This window comes from Pelodiscus sinensis, chromosome 18 (assembly GCF_049634645.1).
Source record: "Pelodiscus sinensis isolate JC-2024 chromosome 18, ASM4963464v1, whole genome shotgun sequence".
Lineage (NCBI taxonomy): Eukaryota > Metazoa > Chordata > Testudines > Trionychidae > Pelodiscus > Pelodiscus sinensis.
In genome coordinates this window covers 17,946,773-17,969,594 of record NC_134728.1, presented here as the reverse complement: position 1 = coordinate 17,969,594, position 22,822 = coordinate 17,946,773, and the positions used below count along the sequence as shown (strand labels likewise).

General features: G+C 40.7%; 1 protein-coding gene across 4 annotated transcripts in view; it reads right to left on the bottom strand.

The window, feature by feature from the left end:
* ATP9A (ATPase phospholipid transporting 9A (putative)) overlaps positions 1-22,822 on the bottom strand; it is a 111,844-nt gene that overhangs the window by 25,312 nt on the left and 63,710 nt on the right. For 3 of the 4 annotated variants that reach the window (XM_075901191.1, XM_075901189.1, XM_014576705.3), the window contains exons 13-16: positions 21,878-21,990; positions 17,947-18,159; positions 10,567-10,728; positions 509-601 (exon numbers count right to left, since the gene is read on the bottom strand). In XM_075901191.1, the coding sequence (XP_075757306.1) occupies positions 509-601; positions 10,567-10,728; positions 17,947-18,159; positions 21,878-21,990 (581 nt within the window). The remainder of the gene's footprint in view (positions 1-508; positions 602-10,566; positions 10,729-17,946; positions 18,160-21,877; positions 21,991-22,822) is intronic. The other variant, XM_075901190.1, reaches the window with a different exon arrangement.

The window sequence follows — 22,822 nt, the reverse complement described above, 5'->3', positions numbered from 1 at the left end:
GGCTTACTTTTAAATTGACACAGACTGCCTCTACATTACCGATGCGATCCATGCTAGGAGATTGATCCATTGGCTATTGATTTAGCAGGTCTAGTGAAGACCTGCCAAATCGCCTGCAGGTTGCTTTCCAATCAACCCTGTTACTCTACCCCAGACAAGAAGAGTAAGGGAAGTCGATGGGAGAGTTTCTCCTATTGACCCTCCATGATGTAGACCTGGCATTAACTCAACTTAAGGTATTGTCAGCTCCACCTACCTTACTGAATACCTTAAGTTGACGTTCTGCTGTACTGTGTATGTAGCCTAATGATGGGCCTGTATCTGGTTACAGGTTAATTCAACCAAAATGTCAAACCAAACAATCTTTTTTCTAAATACATTTTAACAGCTACTTTAGCCTGCTCCACCAATGTAAGGCAGGAACTTAGTCATGTGTAGCCATGGAATAAGGAGCACTTGCCTGAAGAAGTAAGTATTCTACATCTAAGAAAGAAAGACTACTATGTACCTCTTCCTCTAGCCAGTCATTGTATTGCACGATGCCAGCCATGACTACATCAGCTCCCTTCATGTAGAAAGTTATTTCTCCTGTTGACTCATCCTGAAAGAGAAAGAAAATGGTGTAAGTTTATGGTTCAATTATCTACCACAGGCAGCAAGATACTTTATGCAAGGATTTCCAACTTCTTGTCAACAATAGGTGATACTGACTCAGACCAAGGAGCAGGTTGTATTCACACTATTCTATACAGAAATTGGCCACTTCCTTTTCTAATGCTAATCATTTGTGCGACTAGCATCATCATTACACTGGTGCATTTCATTTTCATTCTGGAAATCAACTTTGATGTTTACACTTAACAGGGAAAAATTAAGTAACAAATAAATGGAATTTAACAGCGTGAAATCAATCTAAACTGCTCCCTGTATTATAATTATGCTGTACACTACAATTAAAACTCAGGCCTGCCACAGGGAGGTTAGGCTATTGCCTGCCTCACCTGATGTGACTAATTTCTGGATTGCAAGCAAAGCATATTTGCATTGCTACAAACTCATAATCCTTTCTGAGCAGGCAAATGTCTAAGGAGGTCACAGTTGTTAGTAAGGTGCGCTAATGGAAACACTGGCAAACTCTGCAAAGGAGGTCAAGCAATGAGCAAGGAGGTTCACTGTAAAGCAAAATAGCATCTGTGGGAGGAGAAAAAACTGAAAAGAAACAATGAAGGTTTGGAGAGAAACGTTAGTGAATGAAGAAAACCAAAATATTTTTCAAAGACGACAGGAATAGGGGAAAAAAAGCAATGTTTGCAACTTTCTCCAATTAAGTTAAATGATACAAAATTGCTTTCTGTTCTATTACACAAGACAGTGGAGTATGGTGCTATAAAATAGCACTGCCTCAAGAATGCCTAGGAGACCCAGAGGAAATAGGGATTTAAAACAAAGAAACCCTGTTTTTTAATCTCTTCCTGCTCCCCGTTTCTCAACTGGCAATTCAATAAGGCAGGAAAGACATTTTAATGATGGGGATTAGTGACGATGGGTCTTGTGGAAGAGGGACTGGACTGAGAAATGGGTGAAGGCCTGGCACATGAGTACTGGACAGGGTGATTTCCACAAAGGGGGTAGCGTGGAAGAAAGAAAGAATTAACATGAGAATGAAAGGAAGAAATGGATTCCTTTGCTGAAGAAAGTCCATGGGAGTGTTGGATATTCAGAACCTCTGAGTATGAAAACACTTTTATTCAGGTCCCTGCTTTGGGAATTAGGTGCCTAGCTTTAGCTGCTTGTGTTTGAACACTATTGCTTAAGTCTTTTTGAGACCTTTACCAGGAACATGTGGTGGTTCTTACAGGTGCATTACAAACTATTTCTAAGGCATGAGGTTGAATGCCCATGTATCAATATTCAGAGTTCATGCATTTGGTTTTCAAATTCTACAGGGCACCAAGAAAACCCAGATCATGCTTAGTTTAAAAAAAATTAAGCTTTCTGGCACTAGCAAAAAAATTCATGCATTAAATTATTTGATTAAGAAAAAGTGTTTAACGACATCTCTGTAGGAAACTGAATAATAAAGACTCCGCTTCCTGTGCTATAGAATTGGCTTAAGATAGTTTATAAATTTTGTCCAATATAAATATTGTATCAACTATCTCCTTGCATTAGTCATTTCCTCTTGCAGAGTTCAACAGGAGGTTAGCACGTTCTCATATTATGGCAAAATCACACTATAAATCTACAGAGAGATTTGCCAGTTGTATTGTTTTGGAGCTACATCTTTTTCCAGCGTGGTCTGCTTCTGGCTATAGTTCAAAGGCCTCTCTCTATTCCAGATATGACAATAGTGCTATCTTTGTTACAAAACAAATATTCCACGTGCGTGTGGGACGAAAAACAGAGTGGAAAATTTTGTGGTCAACAAACAAATATATTTTTAATGCAAATCTTCTCTTAACATGAAGATAAGCAAGTAAACAGTGCTGTAACGAGGGTGGCTGCTTTGTTATATTAAGACTTCTTAGAACTGGAATAACCAACCACCAAACAATGACAGTTGATCATGTGGAATAAGCAAATATTGCCAAACTGTCTTAAATCAGGCAACATCTGCTACTTGTGAATTTACACTGCCACGTTAGCCCTCATCTGCTAAAGAAGTTTACAAGTTATCACAGTAATAGTACAAAGAATTTTTACAAAAGGCAGAGAAGGCAGGAATCTCAGAGAAGTTCAACCACAGAATTATCTGGCTCTGTGTGGAACTCTCTGGATGAAATTCTATGGCCTGTTTTATACAGGAGGTCAGACTAAATAGTCACACTGGTCCCTCCAGGTGCTAAAATCTGTGGGTCTATAGGATAAACTAGACAGGAGGAAATTGGCTGTATACTTTATTTGGATATTTTTCTGAAGTCTTCCAGAAGCTTACAGCTTCAAGGAAGAGATTTTAGAACTGTTTTTCCAGCTATGAATTTCTTTTAGATATTTAACTACTCAATAAGCTATTCCCTCTCCTCCACCAACTCTTATCAACAGTTAAGACACTATTTTTAAAATTAATATTGATGAAATAACTGGTTCAGCTGCACTCAATTAATTTGATATTTGTAGGTAAAAAGCAATGTTTGGTACCTGCACTGGCATAAAAATATATAAAATTTTACTTCACAACTAGTAATTGTTAAACAAAAAGTTTTTTTGTAAGGAGGAATGAAAACTTTGTTTGAAGACAGGAACTCAGAGCCTGCAGAAACACAGTATGTGAGGGTTCCCACACAGCTAGCACATGCTAATTAAAATCTGTTCCAGTTCAAAACAGAGGACAGAGCTCATTTGGTTGTTTAACCACACAATGTTGAAGGAATAGGGTTCACAAGCCCTAACACTTCCACCCTGACACCACAACAGCGTAGCAGACTAGACACTCAAGATTTTAGGCCCGGTGATGGTCCCAAATGTAATGAACAAGAGTTTTTCCATTCTTTTCAAAGAGATCACACCTAACATGCACTGTATATTTGAAATATTTTTAATTAGACAATGAGAGTTGTGGCTTATGGTTACCTTAAAAATTAGGATGGAATTCAGAATCCTGGCCTGTGAGGTCTAAAGCCACCTTAAGTGATCGTAAGATTGTCTGAGAGGAAGGAAAAGCAGGAAGCTCTCTAAAGCTCTCCTTTTGACTGAAAAAAAATTAAAAAATAATGAATAGTCCTGCAAGACCATAGAGACTAAGAAAAAATGTAGATAGTATTATGAGCTTTCATGGGCACAACCCACTTCAGATGAATAGAGTTAGGGGTCCAGGTTGCAAAATAAATAGCAAAGAAAGAGAGGGAATGGGAAAGGAAAGAGAAGGAAAAAAAATGGGGAAAAAATTATTAGTGTGTCCATGCTAAATGAAGCTGATAGAGTGGATTCTGAATACTCTCAAGTACCCGGTGCTTGGCTTTTTATGTCATTAGGATGAGGAATGCAGCAGGTAATCCAGTTAAAGTCTTCCTGCTTCTGACATACTTAAACATTTTTTTGCCATTACTATTTGAGCTTTTGGCTAGCTGTTCAAGGCTTTTTGGCCTTCCTAATTATATTTTTACACTTCAATTGACAGAGTTTACACTTCTTTCTATAAAAGCGACGAGGAGTCCTGTGGCACCTTATAGACTAACTGAAGTGTAGGAGCATAAGCTTTCGTGGGCAAAGACCCACTTCGTCAGATGCATGTGACTAACACGGCTACCCCTCTGATACTTCTTTCTATGTTCCTCTAAGGATGTTAAATTGCAGTTATCTGGCTAATCATGTAGTCGATACAATTTGTATTGACTACACAATTAGTCGATAAGGACCGCTTTGCAGAGCTGCAGAAGCGGGTAGCTCCAGGAGCCACCCAGGCTGCAGCTCTGCATTTTAACGTAGTAAGAGCCCAGCAGTCCTTACACTTCAAATGCAGCGGTGCAGCATCACAGACCAGCGCAAGCCAGGACTGCTCAGTCCTACTTGCACTGAGTCCAGGAGCCCCTGTTCGTGGTGGCCTGGGTTGCTCGTGGGCAGGGACTGCTCTGGCGGCAGCCCCTGTCTGCAGCCAGCCCTGTCTGCCATGAACAGGGACTGCTGCAGGCTGCTGCTGGAGTAGCTTCTGTTTGCGGTGGCCAGAGCCCCTGGAGCAGCCACTGTGCACGTCCACCCCAGGCCGCCGTGAACAGGGGCTCCTGGAATCAGCACAAGCCAGAACTGAGCTGGGACCCTGTGGACAGGAGCTGCTGATGAAGCAGCTTCCCCTATCCCTCCCTTCCCCCAGCTGTCTCTGATATAGGCAGTAGGGAGTAAAGGGGAGGGAGGGGGGACAAGCTGCACCATGGAGACGGTGCTGGAGGGAACCAGCTTTTAAGTCAGTACCCGCAGCACCAGCTTCTGTTCCCCCACTGCCTCTCATAGAGACAGCAGGGATGGAAGGAGGAAGTAGTTGATACGCCAGCTGACTACTTGCTAACATTCCAATTTTCCTCACTAGGTTTAACTTCCAGTTTTTAAATGATGCCTTTTTCCTCTCTCACTGCTTCTGTATTGTTGTTAAACCATGGTGGCACTTTTTGGGTTTTCTTACTATGGTTTTTGATTTGGGGTATACATTTAAGTTGAGCCTTTATTATGGTGTCTTTGAAAGTTTCTATATAGCTTGTAGGGTTGCCAGATGTCCGGTATTTACCTGACCAGTCCGGTATTTTTGCCTCCTGTCTGGTAAAAAAAATTCAGAAAATACCGGACACCTAAGCGGTCCAGTATTTTCTGATTTTTTTCCCCAGCCAGGAGGCGCAAATGCCAGGCACCTGGCAATCCTACAAACACTCAGCGCCCGGTCCTCCCCCCCCCCCCCCCACACACCCCGACCTCATGCTTACCTGGTTCCGCAAGGCTGCCAGCACAAAATGGTTGCCAGCAAAAAGACCAAGGTGAAACAATGACTCCTCCGGGTCTTAGTACTCAACCGCTCCCTTGTTCCTATTCCTGCACTCATGCTTAAAGGGGATATGCTGTTTTATTTTAATATAATTTTCTTTTCTTTTTTGCTTAATAAGTCTTGGAGTCCTTCCCCCCCCCCCCCAGCAACTTTGGTCTCCCCCTCCTCTTTTTTGGGGGGGAGGGGTGGAGGGTTTGGTATTTTTGTTTCAACCATCTAGCAACCCTAATAGCTTGTAGGGATTTTACTTTTATCACTGTACCTTTTAATTTCTGTTTAACTAACCTCCTCATTTTTGTATAGTTCCCCTTTCTGAAATTAAATGCCACAGTGCTGGGCCGTTGTGGTGTTTTTCCTACCACACAAATGTTACATTTAATTATATTATGGTCACTATTTCCAAATGGTTTAGCTATATTCACCTCTTGCACCAGATCCTGTGTTCCACTTAGAACTAACTAAAAAATTGCATCTCCTCTTATGGGCTCCAGAATCAGCTGCTCTATGAAGCAATAATTTTAAGTTGTCAAGAAACTTTATCTCTACAGCCTGTCCCGAGAAGACATGTACCCAGGCAATACAGGTATAGTTGAAATCTCTCGTTATTATTGAGGTTTTTTATTTTTATAGCCTCTCTAATCTCCCTTACAAGACACTGTCACTATCATCATCCTGATCAGATGGTCAGGACTATATCACTATTGCTATATTCTTATTATTAGAGCATGGAATTACTATCCATAGAGATTCTTTGGAACAGTTCGGTTTATTTAAGATTTTTACTTCATTTGAGTCTACACTTTCTCACACATAAAGTGCCGCTCCCCCATCCACCAGCACAACCTGTTCTGTCCTTCAAATATATTTTGTACCCTGGTATTACTGTATCCCATTGATTATCCTCGTTCAACCAAGTTTCTGTGGTGCCTATTATATCAATAGCCTCATTCAATACAAGGAACTCTAGTTCATCCATATTATTTCAATTTCTTATCTAGCAGTCTAAATTTGGCCTCCAAGACTTCTCTCCTATCCTTCCCTATGTCCCCGGCACTATACATAAGTTTATCTAGATGTCTTGAGAGATCCACAAGCTTTGCACCAGGCAGGCAAGTCACCATACTAAGGATGTTAAATATCGATTAGTTTACTAATCGAATGTCAATTTAGTAGTCAAATTGTGCATTTCAAAGTGGACATGCCCACTTGGAGCCTGGAGTCAGAAGGACTTCCTGCTCGACCCAGGCTGCATGCAGTGTGCCTGCTTCAAAATTTACAAGAGTCCCCAGTGGGGGCTCTTGTGCAGTTCAAAGAAGACGTGCCCACATGGAGTCTGGGGTCAGTGGGGGACTCAGAGTCCCCTGCTGACATCAGGCTCCATGCGGCGCTGCTGCTTTGAAATGCCACGCGGAGCCAGGGTTAGCTGGGGACTCCCAGATATTTTCTTGTTTAGAGGCAGAAATGAATGAATGGTTCATCTAGCCTGGCATCCTGCCTCTGGCAGTGGCTAATTCCAAATGAGTAAGAAAAGGATGAAAAAATTTCATCAGAATTATGATCAAGGAAGGTGCCAACAGGCAAAGGGACATCAGTATGAATGTGTGAGCATAGAAGTCTGTGCTGGTAGAACTGGGGCCTAAGTATCCTAGCAACAGCCACCAGCCCGCCCACTGTGCGGCTGTAGCTCTAACCCCCCAGTGCAACAACATGTCCACCCACCTTCGGTCCCAACGCCCGGAAGCAGCAACCCACCTGCCCACACAGCACCAATCCCTGGTAGCAACTAACTACCTGTCTGCGGCCCCAACCCCCAATAGCTGCAAACTCCCTTGCCCGTAAGCCCCAACCCCTGGCACAGCAACCCACCCACCAGCGGCTCTGACTCCCCGGCACAGCAACCCACCCGCCTGTGACTCTGAACCCGGTGCAGCAGCAACCTGCCCACCATGCCGCCCCAGCCATAGTAGAGTCACACCACGCACCTTCCAGGTCCAGCAGGAAGGTGAGTGCTGCTACATGGCTCTGTGAAGGTGGTGGGCAGGCTTAGAATTGTGTGTGTGGCGCCGCGCAGGCACATACCTGAAATGGAACACTGGGTAGGACCATTCTACTGTGTCCCAGAAAGTCTCATCTGTGAGCTTCTCTGCCTTTCTTAGCTCTTCCAATTCATCCTCCCTGGTCTGCAAAGTCTGTACACAGTCTAAAGGCCAGGAGTTCCTTGCACAGCATCCATACATATGCCACCTGTCCATAGGGCGGGTAATCTTATATGCCACATTAAACTTCAGTCTAGACACAGCCCTGTACTTATGTGCTTCTGACTACCTCACTTGCATTCTGACAACCAGTCCTTTCCCCCTATGACTTATTCTATTGTTCCAAAATATGGAGCAATTTCAAATACAGGGTTTTGTTTTTTACAACTGATAACGTTTGCTTGTTCCTTCTTACACTCCTCCATGCCCCCCAAAAGGTACCAGGGTCCATGTCCCAGAATGTGAAGCACTGAGTCCTGAACCAGTGGCTGATTCAAGGTCTGAAACCCCATAAAGGAGATGGGATGGGACATTGCTACATTGATAGTGCCGCATAAATCTTTTATCAACACCGCTTAGCTCAACTTATTGACACTATCATGAGTCCACACTGTATCTTCATTTGCATGGCAATAGAAAATAGGGAATAAGATACATGTTAAGTTTCTCCAATCAATCACTTAGCTTTTTGTTTTATACCCTCTCCCCCATCATTCAATTTTAGACTGCAAGTTCTTCTTGCTCTATAGCATCTGCAAAAGCATCTCATTCCTGTGTTGCTTTAAAAAACTATAATGCATGAGGCAATGGAATAAACATAAATAATGTAAGTATATAGCAGAATCTCATCTGGAAAATGATAACCTAAAATCCATGCCGACACATACAAGTAAGATTTGTCTTGCCATTCTAACCTGATATAATACTAGAGAGGTACAAAGTTCTTCCTAAGCCATGTCCTTGCTCCTAAAAAAAAAGTACACTTATTCATGGGTGTCTGGTGGCTTAGGCGGGGAAGGCTTTGCCTTCCCAAAGGGCCAGCCTGGCTCTGCTCACACTCTGCCCCCAGAATGCCTACTACAGGCATTTTGGGGAAAGAGTATTGCTGCCCCCAGCGCCTGCCTTCCCTGTGCTCTAGGCTGGGGAGGCTGGAACAGTGTGGTCTCCTCCCTGCCCCTGGTGCTCCTGGAGCCACACCACATAGCCTCCTCCCTTCCCTCAGTGCTCCAGGAATGGCACAGCCTCTTCCCTTCCCATGGTACTCTGGAGAGGCGGGGCGCGCTGCATGCATGCGCTCTCTTGCCTCTTTTCCCCTCCCCCAATACCCCACGAGGCTGGGGTGCTGCCCCACCTCCTCCCCTCCTGGGGAGTGGGCACACTTCGCACTCTGTCCCGCCTCCTCCCCTCTCCCTGGGGGCCTCAGCAGAGGAGGAAGGGCTATTGGTGGGGCTGAAGTCCTACCTCTCTCAGCCCCAGCTGCCCATGCATTTATTACTTTAGGATAACTAAGTTCACATGAACTCTCTCAGGGTAATAGTTTTACCACAATATAGAGATGAAGTCAGCTCTATACTACCATCTGAAGGTTGTTTTTTTTAATCCTCCAGATAGCTTGTGTGTAATAGTCACCCAGAAGTAAAAAAACAAAAAAAATATACCAAAGATGTATGAGAAGTGGTGATAAAACTGAAGTGCCTTGTCTTCACTGTGTTTTTAACCTTGAGATAGTTTGTGAGGGTTAGTAAAAAATACATCTTTTTAGCAGTTAAGACACGGCCTCAATCATTATTTATTTAAAGAACGGGGAGATCCATTAACAATGAATGTAGTCTTGAGAGAAATCTAGCCCTGGCTGAAAAAACATTGCTGCTAAAACCTTGGCAAAGTCTGTTCAATGCTGCACCAATTTTCTCATCTGTGAAATGGGGAGGGATAGTTTTCTTTTCAAGGCTTCTGATGATTAATAGTGGGGCCCCATCTTGATTGGGTCCTTAGGCACAACCAAAATAAAAATAAACAAACAGCAATGATGCACTTTGATAAGAGCTAAGAATGTTTTGAAAAAGTTAAAATATGGATTAACCAGTTTTCAGTAGGTAACATGCATCAAGAGAAATATTGCAGTTAATAGCTTAAGAGGGGAGAGAAACAAAAAAAGCTACATAGCCATATTTTCACGGTTTCTGGCACAAGTTCCTTTTTAGCTGAATATGTTTTTTTAAAGTCTAGCCTCCATTGTATTAGTACACAGAACAATAATAAAGAAATAGGTATGCAAATGCATACATAATTGCCTATCTAATTAGTATATGTAGTTACTGTCATTGAAGACATAAGAGACTTTCATGCACAAATGCACCTGATTACTCTAATTCCTCTGGGAAAGCCAATGTACCAAGTACTTCAAGGAAACCTCTGTTCCACAAAAACTGCTTATCAAAAAAGCCATAAGGGCACAGAACAAAGTGAGGAAATCACATAGTAATTGTTAATTATTGCCCCATTTCTTAGTTTATTTTACAGTTTAATGTACATTGTGTAAACAATATAATTCTAGAATGATTATTTGACAGTTTCCTTCTCAATGAGAAGCAAATCAGAAAGTACCTTCTTAAAGGTATTTGACTTTCAGTAGCACTTCTGCTGTTTGTAGTTGATCTGTTATAAGTTATTAGAATTCCCAATTTAGTAGCTATGGGGTGACTCTGCAGCTATTTGCTAGAGATTCCTGAATTGAGATTTGTGCTTTTTTGCTGTTACTTTCAACAGTGGCTGTTATTTTCCTACTGTTTATGAGCTAAGGACTGTCACAGGCCTTTGGAGTTTGTGTTGAAAGAACAATGTGGCTGAAGAAAATACACTTCACTTACCATTTTATTCCAGGGCGATGGAAGGGAAGGACAAGTACTTCAACATATACAAATATTTTATTTTCTGCTGAGATTGTGTAACATTCTTCCACGAGGAATAACATTGCTGCTATCAAACATATTGTACTTGTTTATTCAGTTCATTTTTGCAAGAGTTCCATGAAGATGAAAAGAAATATGTTAAACAACTTACCCTAACAATGATTCCCATGCGTTTGCTTTCATATGTGAACGGAAAGATCTGTAGGATGGTGAAGTTTAGTATTTGACCACCAGGTGTCCTCAGTTGCATGGAGGATTGATCTCTGCCAACTAGAGTTAAGCCTACACTTTCAGTCCACTGTACCAGGGCCACCTAAATACAAGAAAGGTCACCGGTCAGATAGACTGCTGAGATTTGTGGTTCAGAGGTCATGTAAATGAACACCAGAGGGGAAGGGACAGTGGGTTAACTGAAGAAAAAGTAACTCAGTCATTATTGTCACTGTAAAATGGATCCATTTTTCTACCTTGGCCATCTAATGTGAACAAATGGTCCTTTAGTGTTATTTCCTGCAGCCATTCCTCTCCATTGATAATATTATGACTCTAGCTCTGGAAGAACTTACTAATGTCCAATAACACATGATGTGCACCACACTGTTTCTGAGCGAGCCAGAGGATGTGAAAAAAAAGTTTGCGATGGAAACACACAATACATTAACCCACATCTGAATGGGGGCAAAGGATATGAAAGCAATGAAGACTAAGTTGTCACTATGCCACTAACCCAAAGTGGTGAAACAGGGGAGAGCGGGAGCAGGATTAAGCCCATAACGAATGTTGTAGGAAATGCAAAAGAAGTCAATGAAATTGAGCCATTCAATGAGTTTATGTGGCATTATCGTGCATTGGGCACTCGGCTACAATAGGACAAGGGATGTGGTAAAGAAAGCTGAGCAGAAGAGAGTTCCCAAGATCCGAGAACAAAAGACAGCTTCAGCCTCTTTCAGTGTCACAGTCTCTTGAGATGACTGCAAGTCAGCAGAGCTAGGAATAGGCTATTTAAATCTCATCAAGATGAATTTCAGATGGAAACACTACACATACCTCCAACATCCCCCCAAACAAAACCTTGGGCTAAATCTGTATTTAACTCTAAAACTTTGTTCCACCTCTGACACACATATCAGGCCAATTTCTCTGCTTAAGTAACTCCATTTACTACAAGGTAGAAAATCACACCAGCAGGGAATTTGACTAATTTATTTTAGAGCTTGCAATCTGGGTGCTTGTACTGAGTGCACATTACAGGTTCTTTCAGCAAGGAAAGAGTTAGACTCAACAGTGCATATATGCACTCAGGAAAAAAGCTGGCTGTATCCAGTCACTCTATAATAGTTCCTAAGGAAATAAAAACAAAACCTACATGTCACTGGCTCACCTATTTTTCCAGACATCCATCAAGCAACCTTTACTTCTCTTATAGCAGTTATCTTGTGAAAAGCTGAGTGGAATTAAGACCAGTTTTGTAGAGGCTTACTTACTAATAATCTTTTCTCTTCATTAGAAAAATCTCTTCTATAACCATAATTATTCCTCATAAACAACAAAAAGTCCTGTGGCACTTTATAGACTAACAGATTTATTGGAGCATAAGCTTTCATGGGCAAAGACCCACTTCATCAGATGCATGGGTCTTTGCCCACAAAAACTTATGCTCCAATAAATCCGTTAGTCTATAAAATGCCACAGGACTTCTTCATTGTTTATGCAGATTCAGACTAACATGGCTACCCCTCTGATACTTGTCATAATTATTCCTGACATTTCACCTCTTTCATTTCAAGTCAATTTAGTGAATTCAAGCACCAGGATAAAGTATTCCATCTATTACTAAGGAGGCTATGTCTTCCAAGGAACTTCATTAAAAAAATACCTACAACACTGCCACAGAGCTATCCTCTCAACTTGAAGGAGGTGTTTTAACCTTCAGTGGAAGCTGTAGGCACACATCAAGAGGAACAGACATCACCTTCATTTAAATCGAATGTTTCCAACACGGTTTCAGCTACAGCACATTGGGCCTCATCCAAAGATTCCACTGACTTCAATGAGCCATTAGAACCTCAAGCTAATAAGGTATTTTGAATCCAGAACTATTGGTGCGACTCTTTGTGGCAAGTTCTCCCACAAACTAAGGCTTATTGAGTATTTTTAGCATTTGAAGAGTCTGGCACTTGGTCTCAGCCAAGTTTCCATTTACTGGAGGATGAATGCTAGAGCAATTGATCTGCCAGGGTTCAATTTAGCAGGTCTTGTAATGCTTAGGGCACCCCAATTAGTGCCAGAACTGTTTGCTGTCTCAAGGAGTAAGGGAAGTCGATGGGAAAGTTTCTCCCATCAACCTCCCAAGGTGAGGCTGCCCCAAAAAAATCGATGCAAGATTTGTTGACTCCAGCTATGCAATTCATGTAGCTGGAGCTGCATATCTTGCATCAATCTTCTCCGCCAGTGAGACCTAGTTTCAGACAGACTCCTTGTTGCTAAAAGCCGTTTTTTAAAGCATCTGTGTAGTAGCATTATAATGGAATTATCGATAGAGAAGACCACATGCTTTATTTCGCTTTCCTACAGAATTCTCCTCCTCCTGAACCGACTTTTTAATAAATAAAATTAATCCACCTAGGATTGCTTCCACTGAGATATATTGTTTTCTTTTGGGAGCGAGCAGAGTAGGGAAGAGTCCCCCCAAGACCAAGAAATGTTTTCCTTGAAAACTTCTGTACAACAATGATGAAAATATTTTATGGAGAGATTTTCAAAATACAGGCACCCAACTGACATTGAATGGAACCTGAACCTGAAAGGTATTTAGGTGCCTTTTAGTGAAATTAGGAGCCTAAATACCTTTGACCAACTGGATCTGGGTGTCATGATTCTCTGTTCCACATATAATCTCAAAAACACCCTTAAAGCAGTAAGGAGGCTAGTTTGAGGAGAACAAAAGAACCTCTTATCTAATAGTCCTCTAGATCAGATCCTGATCTCAGTTTTCTATTGCTCTTGTTATACATAAACACTCAACTAATATTATTTATTAAAAGTTTCTAACCTCTGTTTTTTGACCTAATCTCTCTATTCCATCTCTACAAGGCAGTGTTACACCAGTGCCACTCTCTGAAATCTCACAGACTGAAAAGAACACTTCATTTTTTCATTACATTAATTTGTCCATGTGCATGAAATCTGCAGTTGCCTGGCAGCACTAACTTCCTTGTTCCCTTTGCAGTCAAGCAAGTCTTATGGAAATATAATTATTAAAATACCTGGATTTTCGTACACAGGGATTGGGACTAGAGGAGAAATGTTACAGTACATGAACTATAGTAAAAGGAAAGAAATGCAAAAAAGGAAAGAGGTAGTCCGTTTTCTGTGATCATGAAAGCTCATGATACTATCTATATGTTTTGTTAGTCTATAAAGTGCTACCAGACCAGTTTTTGTTTTTTTAAGTTTACAATTTAGACTGTCAGTGTCATGCAGTGAGAAAAAAATGCTTCCTAAATTTTTTTTTCATGAGACACAAAAGCTTCATCAGAACAGTTAAGGAAAGAGTGCAACAAACAGGTGTGTTATGAATAGGATCAGAATTACAGGAATCGGCTAGTCAGAAGTATACAAATCCATTAATTTGTGTCTTGTTGATCAGAAGAAGAGAATACTACATGTTGTACTTTAGAGGCGTAGGTTTATTTTTTAAAAACTCTTCACTTGCCCCTGCCATGCTCTAATATATCATCAATGACATTTTCATATGTCACAAAATGAAAAGTAATTACCATAGTAACAAAAAAAATTAACAGAGTTGAAACCATCACAAGATACAAAATGTATATGTGGTTTACTAGGACATTTACAATAATTGATTCCATAAGAAGAACTGATATAAAAGCAAGGTTATCTTGAACTCCACAATTAAAATTAAATAAATCAATGGTTTGGTTACCAATAAAACAAGATAAATATTCTGAAGGTCTAAGTCTCCTAGGGTATGTCTACACTACCCCGCTAGTTCGAACTAGCGGGGTAATGTAGGCATACCGCACTTGCAAATGAAGCCCGGGATTTGAATTTCCCGGGCTTCATTTGCATAAGCGGGGAGCCGCCATTTTTAAAACCCCGCTGGTTCGAACCCCGTGCAGCACGGCTACACGGGGCACGAACTAGGTAGTTCGAACTAGGTTTCCTAGTTCGAACTACCGTTACTCCTCGTGAAAGTGGTGTGTGTTCCAACCAAGTCACAGTTGTGCTGTCTGAGAGAAACATCTGAACTGGAAAAGAAGCGTGGGTGGAAATTTCAGAGTGTGTGTGGTGGGGAGGGGAGAATGTACATATAAAGCAAGCAAGAGTAAAACCAATTTCAGAGAAGCCTCGGACCATTGAGAGAAGCCTAACAAGAAAATTCCCCATGTTCGGAGTTAAATAGAAACTAATACAGCTAATAAACCTTCATTACTACATTCTAGGAATCTCTGGATATTGGCTTTTTGTGCCTATACTACACAATGCAGAGACATATATCTGGAACGTCAGAATTGCTTCTGTAACTCTGTATTCCATCTCCCTACACTTGACTCTCCAGCCAGTCATTAAATCACTCTAGCCATTGTTGAAATAGATATTGATTAACAAATTTCATTTTAAAGAGGGACAAATTGATCCTTGTTAGAAGTTGCTCTTCAAATGTCCCAACTAGATTGTCCAGAAATACAGACAATGGCAGTAATCAATTGGAGCACACTCTTTCATGTCCTGGAAGCTATGGAGTGCTGCCAGGGTTAAAGACTGTTTGCCCAAGTATCTGAAGCACACTTATCTCTGATCAGATTATATCTATTTCATTTCCTCTGTTAGTTACTGTACGGCTACAACTGACACAATCACAAGAGCCCCAAGGCTGTAACTGATATCTGAATAAAGATACTTAAGCACTTCTAAATGGGAATGTGCACAGGAAACAAATTTAGGAAATTCTGCTTTCTGTTACAGGAAATTAATCCTGTGCCAACTGGTAGAAATTACCCTCACTGTTCCAAAGTAAGAAGAATACAAGCATACAAGTTTTTTTACTCCATTTCATAAACTGACCTCTCCTGACATGCTAATATTTTATTGATCTAGAATTTCAAAGGAAGACTTTAGATGACTGTTAAGGACTTTCATAGATTCCTAAAGGGAATGCTATTTCACAGCATCACAATTTTCTGCAGAGTTTAATTAGTGCTGGTCTCAAATTTAGTATCACCTGTTGTGAAACACAGAGTAGATGTCTGACTGATTCTTGTACCGTTCACACCTAAAGACGAGATGCCTTCACTGTGATGAAGTATATCTAATTTCTGAAAGCACTTTCGATTCACTTTTCAAAACATCACAAGGAAAACAATGCACACTAAAGTATAATTTCAGAGAGCTTAGTTAATATAGTTACAAAATAAAAACAACATGTACTACAGCTACATTATTTGAAAAAAAAATTAAAGCAGGAATTACAATTGGAAATATGTCAAAATTCACTAAGACTATACAAGCATGTAGGTAAAGACACAGAGGCCATGAATGAAAATAGCTAATAAATTCACTAGGAAACAGCCTCAAATACCAACCACAGAAATTGAACATCTGGAAATTGTTCAGATCCCATTTCAGTGCAAAGGCACTTCTGTAAAATTAGTTGATTGGCAGGGGCAATACTAAGGAGAAGCAAAATGAAGAGCAAAAGTATGGTTCAGGAGCAGCATTTGCACGATGTACTCCAAGCACCATCAAGGTATGAATGCCCTATATCATAGTGAGCACAAGAATTTTGTTTACAAAAGTATTTGCTTGTAATGATCCCTATAAGCTGGGTCAGGAAACCTGTCCTCTCGATTGGAGATCATTGCCTATTTGAATGATTAATTTTAGGAAATAGGTTATAAGCATATTCAATGTAGGGCAAGTCATCACCACAATCTTTTGAGAATGTATATTACTGGATTCATCTTAGAATCTTAGGCTATTTGAATGATTATGCCATTTCTTATATGAACAGCTCTTCACCCTTAACTAAGAGGAAACCTAGCTCATCTTAGAATGTTAAAAGTGAAAAATTATTTATATAAAGTAGTAAGAAAAAATACTTCAAAATCAGCCAAAAGTCTGTGTATCATCAATGGAATTTCCAAGAAAATTTTCAGTCTTGTAGCAGATATAAGGAAGTGTAATTTTATTCTAAACAAACTGTTAAGAAACCATTATTAGCACTGAATAATTCACAGTTTATGTTACATTGTTTGGCTACGTCTAGACTACATCCCTTTCTCGGAAAAGGGATGCAAATTAGACGTATCGCAATTGCTATGAAGCGGGGATTTAAACCTCCCCCGCTTCATTAGCATTAAAATGGCTGCTGCTTTTTTTTCGACATGGAGCTTTGCCAGAAAAAAGTGCCAGTCTAGACGTGGATCTTTCAGAAAATAAAGCCTTTTCCGAAAGATCCCTTATCCCTTAAGCTACTCTAAATTGCACCTCTGGCATATGGCCCATATGCTATTGGCGGATCAACAAGCAGAGCTGTGTTCTGACACAGGCTCCACCCTGCTTTTCACATAAGATATGTCTACACAGCAATAAAAAGCCTGCAGCACCAAGTCTTCAAATTCAGACTAGCTGATTTGGGCTCAAGGGGATTGGGCTCTGGAGCTAAAAATTCAGGCTCAGGCAAGGGCATTGGCCTCTTAGACCCTCCCCCTTGCTGGGTTTCAGAACCTGGGCTCCAGCCCATGCCCAAATGTCTACACTCTTCTATTTTTATTTGTGAAAAGCCCAAGCCGTGAGCCTGACTGAGTCAGATGCAGGAGCAGGGCGGCCGCCCCGGGCCCCGTGCTTCAAGAAGACCTGCGCATGCACCGTGTCAAAGGGGGGGCCCCGCGAAATTGTGCTGCCCTGGGCCCCGCAAAATCGTCATCTGCCCCTGGCCAGATGACCTAGACCAGCTGCAGTTCTCTTACTGCAGTGTGGACATACTCATCTAGGTGGGGGACTGCACACAAAAGGGCCAGATCTGGCACAGATGCACCAATAGGGAGCTCCTGTCACAGAATAATTCTATGTTGGAGATGTAAGGTCACTTTATGGTCCCCCCTTTGTGCCATTTGACTTGCCTGGAATAGGCCTGCCTTAAACTAAAGAGGAGTTGCAGTTCTCCTTGCTAAATATAAATAAAATTAGTTTAATATATATATACACAAGGAGGTTTGTCCACTTGTAAAATATTTACTGTTTGACATGTAATACTTTTATTTCCCTATTCACTCCTCTAGTAAAGAGGTTTAGATTGTGCTTTCTCTCAATAGAAGTGACAGACTTATTTTAAAATATGCTAATGTGACAGTGACATAATTCATCCTTAGGATGCATCAGCAAGTGCTGATGGTTTGACGCAGAGCTCTTACATTTCAAGGAGGCTTCTTTCAGAAATTGCCTATTTCAAGCCTTTAAAAACATTGGAAGGAAAGTGGAGGGGAGGAAGGAAAATAACAAGTCTCACCTCATCAGGGCTGGAAGCCTGGTACACCCTGCAGGAATCTTCATAGTCTCTCTCAGCTTCAGCCTGATCGGTCACGCCATTAGATTCGTATACTGGTGTCACGTTGTGACAGAGGGCAATTGCTTTCACAGCCTCATGAACACGGCTACTCATGGTTTTACGTACTTTTGTGGCTAGGGTGGGGCCTTTTGAAGCTGGTGGCTCTTGTGACTGCTAAGGAGAAAGGAGAAAAGAACACGTAGACAGTTTTGAAAATAAAGAATACTCGAGTATCATTAAGGATCTTGCTTCTGTTATAACCACACACATACTATTTGCATGGACTCACACCTCCAGTTCCTTGGGATATATTTCTGATGAAGGCATCTTTTTTGTACATGTTATCATGGGAATAACTGAGACCAATTCACAGTTATGTGCAGCTAAATGAAATTAGATATACTTAAGTATAGGTGAAATGAAAAAAAAAAAACCACCACCCAATAATTCCCTAAGGTATTTGTCTAAGAGTCTTCAGCACAGCTTGGATGAAAGGTTTCCTTGTTGCAGATTCACTAAAACACAACACAACACACGCATCCCCAAAAGTCAACAGATTGTGTGTTTCACTGAAATCACATTTTGCTGAGATCCTCTTAGGTTCAGAATGAACTGGGTTTCGTTTCATATGCATAAATAAATGATTGCTGCAAACAGAAAACAGATGGGGCACACAAGGAACGAGAAATTTAAATTAAGTTCGTTTAATTTTTAATACTATTTTTAGTATCAGAATCAGATTCCTCAGGTAATTATACAATTACTAAAGTATACTAGTCACACAGGGGAGACATAGCAATTTAGTTTCCTGCTCTGTTAACCTTTAATGTCAAGAGGACAAAAGTTTCACTTCCAGGTCAAAGGGCATAGCATGGTAAAAATAAGAGCAATGAATAAGAAGGGCAATTTAAATGAATCGTTACTAGAAAATGTTTATATTATAAAGTATCTTTTTTTTATACAAGAACTTATAATATGTAAGATTTATGGGAAGTTCAGGACACAAATTTTGTACAATTAAATGCTCTCTTCAAAATGCCAGTGTCTAATAAATCTAAAATCTGGGTTTTTTTTAACTGCTGCCCATCATTCTAACATTAGAATGTCTTTCACATAAAATTCATAGCAATAGTGAACTTGTTTTCAACCACATTTAATCACTAAGGGTATGTCTACTGAAAATACCCCGAAATAACTACCCAACGTCTACACAAGCCGCCCGGTATTTTGAAATATTTTTCAAAATAACGGGTGCCCTATTTCGCCATCTCGGTATACCTCGTTGCACAAGGGATAAGGGATGGCTTGAAATAGCGTGTTATTTTGAAATCTGGCGCTGCGTAGACACGCCAAATTTCAAAAAAAGCTATTTCAAAATATATTCGAAATAAGATACCCAATTTGCGTAGTGTAAATTGCTTACCTTATTTCAAGTTCAGGGTGCTGTGTAGACACACCCTTAGTGTACCCAAACATTCAACCATTAAAGTTTAGCATCCTGCATTGACTACCACCGGATGCTTTAGGAAGTAATTAGCTACTAGGACAGTTTCTTCACCTCTCGGACTGTGATGATATTAGACTACACCTGATCAGTTAACAGAGAAATGTTTATACGCAGGAAGTATCTGGCAATTCAGATTGACTAGCAGCTCTCAATGTCAGATGCCAAAATGGCTGTGAAAGCCAAAGAACAAAAGAGAGGTAGTTCAGGCAGTCAGATTCAACACATGAAGATTCTGAGATGTCTGACAATGTCAGCCATGAAACTATACTTGAGAGGCAAAGGAATCAAATACACTACACCTGAGGCACACACTACAATGAAGATCTACTGCTCAAAAGGCCACATATCCATTGGCAATCTCATTTACAGTAAAACTCCAATTGTCCGGCATCCAGTGGTGCAGCACTCCTGATAGTCCGGCACCAACTGGAACTGGAAGTGCTCCAGCCAGCCGGACAATTGGAGCTGCTCTGCCCCTGGCTTCCCCAAGTGCACTGCTACTGAGACTGACCAGTGGCTGACTTGGAGAAGCCGGGGGCATAGCAGCTGGAGTGCTGCCAGGCAGGTCCCACAGCGCCGCCCTCTCCCACTGCCCTCTCCCACGCTGCGCAGTTCCCCGCCGACCCCCCACCTCCTCCCCTCATAGCCCCCCTTCTGGTACTTTAGCAGATCTGATAATCCGGCACCCCCTGGGTCCTAAAGGTGCCAGATTATCAGAAGTTTACTGTATTTTAATTCTTAGTGAATATCGTTTTCATTGAATTTAAAACACTCTATTGCAATGCACCAAAAAGTTAAATTGTTTGGCCTTCTTCATTTCACTCATTTGGATTGGAAATAAAAACAAACAATAAATTTGTTCCAATTTTTTTTAAAGTCCTTTCACTTTCAATTGTGTTGGGTAAAAGTTCTAAGTCTGATTTTTACTGGATTATTTCCCTTTAAAGGAGACTGAAAAAAGTACTAAAGTGCAAATTTCAAATAATAATTGAAGGCTCGAAGTATTCTATTGCAATTGGGATTTGTTTTTATTTTTAAAAGATTGTAATGTATTATTGATCACAAATCTAGGACAACAGGATGTGTGTTCAAAATTCATGGACAAAATTCATGATAATTTTTGGATATGCCCTTCATGATATATTTGGGCACAGCTGTGGTCATTACTTTTACTTCATAGGAAGTTGCAGGAGTGAGTGCTAGCATTCTCTCACAGGTTTACCTAATTTATGAGAATGATGAAAGAAAAATAAACTACAGTACAAGTCAATAAATATTTTCACCCTTATTGTTCATAAGATATCTATTTGTTATATAAACTGAACCAAAAGAGTGCAAGCACATAAACAAAGACACCACCACTGACCCAGGACTGTTCAGTACAATGCAAAAGGAATGCTATGGAAAAAATCTCCCTTTATCACACAGTCATAGGACTGGAAGGGGACTGGAGAGGTCATCTAGTCTACTCCTCTGCATTCATGGCAAGACAAAGTATTATCTAGACCCATGGTATCCAACACACTAGCCACGTGTGGCTATTTAGCAGGTTTAGTGGGGCTAGATGGATTGAACAATGTGGCTATTATCCCAGTTGAACATGGCTAATTTGCTTCAGAACTGGTTAGACACCATGGATCTGAGCGTCCCTGAGAGGTATTTATTTAGGATGGTCTTGTTTTGTAAAATTAGATACTGTTCTTATGAGTGTTTAAATGGAGATGTTTGGTATTTAAAGTTGACACAAACTTGCCGAGTTTCAAAAGTACAAAATGATGTTATATCAGCCTGAACTATGATTTTACACCATTTTTAAAAGATGCAGAATGCCACGGAAGAATTTTCCATGCGATAGCCAGTTTTAAAAAGTAGATATTTGGTCTGCACCATAAGCATTCTAGGACACCTGTCTGCACAGAACCCACCATTATAATACAGCCCTCCCACCCCACCAGCCTTTACTCGCATCACATAGTTCAGTCCTCCTGCAGCCTCGCCTATGAGGCTCTTAAGATTCTTCACCATCACCAATGGGGGGGCTGCAGAGGGATACCCCCTTCCACTTCCCAAACTGGCAGAAGAGCCCCAGCTGCCAGGAGCTGACAGCAGGGAGCCCCTTCCACAGGGGGCTGACAGCAATTTCTAAGTAAAATTAAGCCTCACTCATAATCTTGGGATAGAACTCTCAAATATCAGGATTTTTTTCCCCAGCTGCAGCTGCTCTGTATGGTAATCACACATATATACTTAATCATGCAGCTGTCCATGTGTTTTACCGAATCTCCACACTATATAGTCAGGATCCCTTTATGAACAGCCTAATGACCTGTCATACTCTTCACTGCTTTCAGAACAAAGAGTTAAGTTAATCACACTTGACTTTACCTGTGTATAGATACTAAATATATGGCTTTGCACTTCATCCATGGAGTCGAGTCCATAGGCTACTGTCCCAAGGTGAAGCCGTTTAAAAACCATCTCATTCTGTGTGAGAGTTCCTGTAAGAGAAGCAGCATTTCAGGCCAAATCCAAGTCCAGGCAGACTCTTATTTTCCACTCAACCCCTATTCTTTGCTCTTCACTAGAAAGAGAGAAAGGAGGAGGTGGAAGCACACGTGTCCAAATGACTATAACAAGCAGCTGCAATCAAGTGAAAGAATTTTAAACTTGTGGATAGATTCTTATGGGGAGCAGTAGAGGACTTGGTTAGAAGCTCCATTAAAATGAGACTATTCACCAAGTAACCTGCTTAATAAAATATTGATATCCATGTGAAACCCTGACTCCACTGACGTCAATTTCAATTTAGCAATTGACTTAAAATGGGTTTGGGATGACATTTAAGAGTGCTTCACTATTAACTTAGTGTTCTGGGACAATAACAATTAGCATGCCAGTAGGCAACAGATTTCTGTTCCTAAAGAATAGTTGTCTATAGATTTGGATATAACATATTTGGAAAATTTACTGCTCACTGAATAATGCAAAACACCAAAACTATTCCCCAAACACCCACAACTTGGGAAATGCTGATTCAACCTTTTACCTGGAAAAGGTCAATTTGGTTTCACAAGTCAAAACATGTTTCAAGCCAAAAAAAAAAAAAAAAAAATCAGTTTTTCCTTGTGAGGAAAATTTTTTTAAAAAAAGAGAAAACAGAATTTTAATTTTGTATATTTCTGCCAACTTCTGAATTGAAAATAAGCCTCTCTTTAAAAAGCAGCAAGTTATTCCAGTCCCCCCATACTCACAGAACAGGTGCTAAAAGCTGACAGTTCTGAGTGATGATGAGGAAAACACAGAACAAATCATAAGAGGTGAAAAGTCATC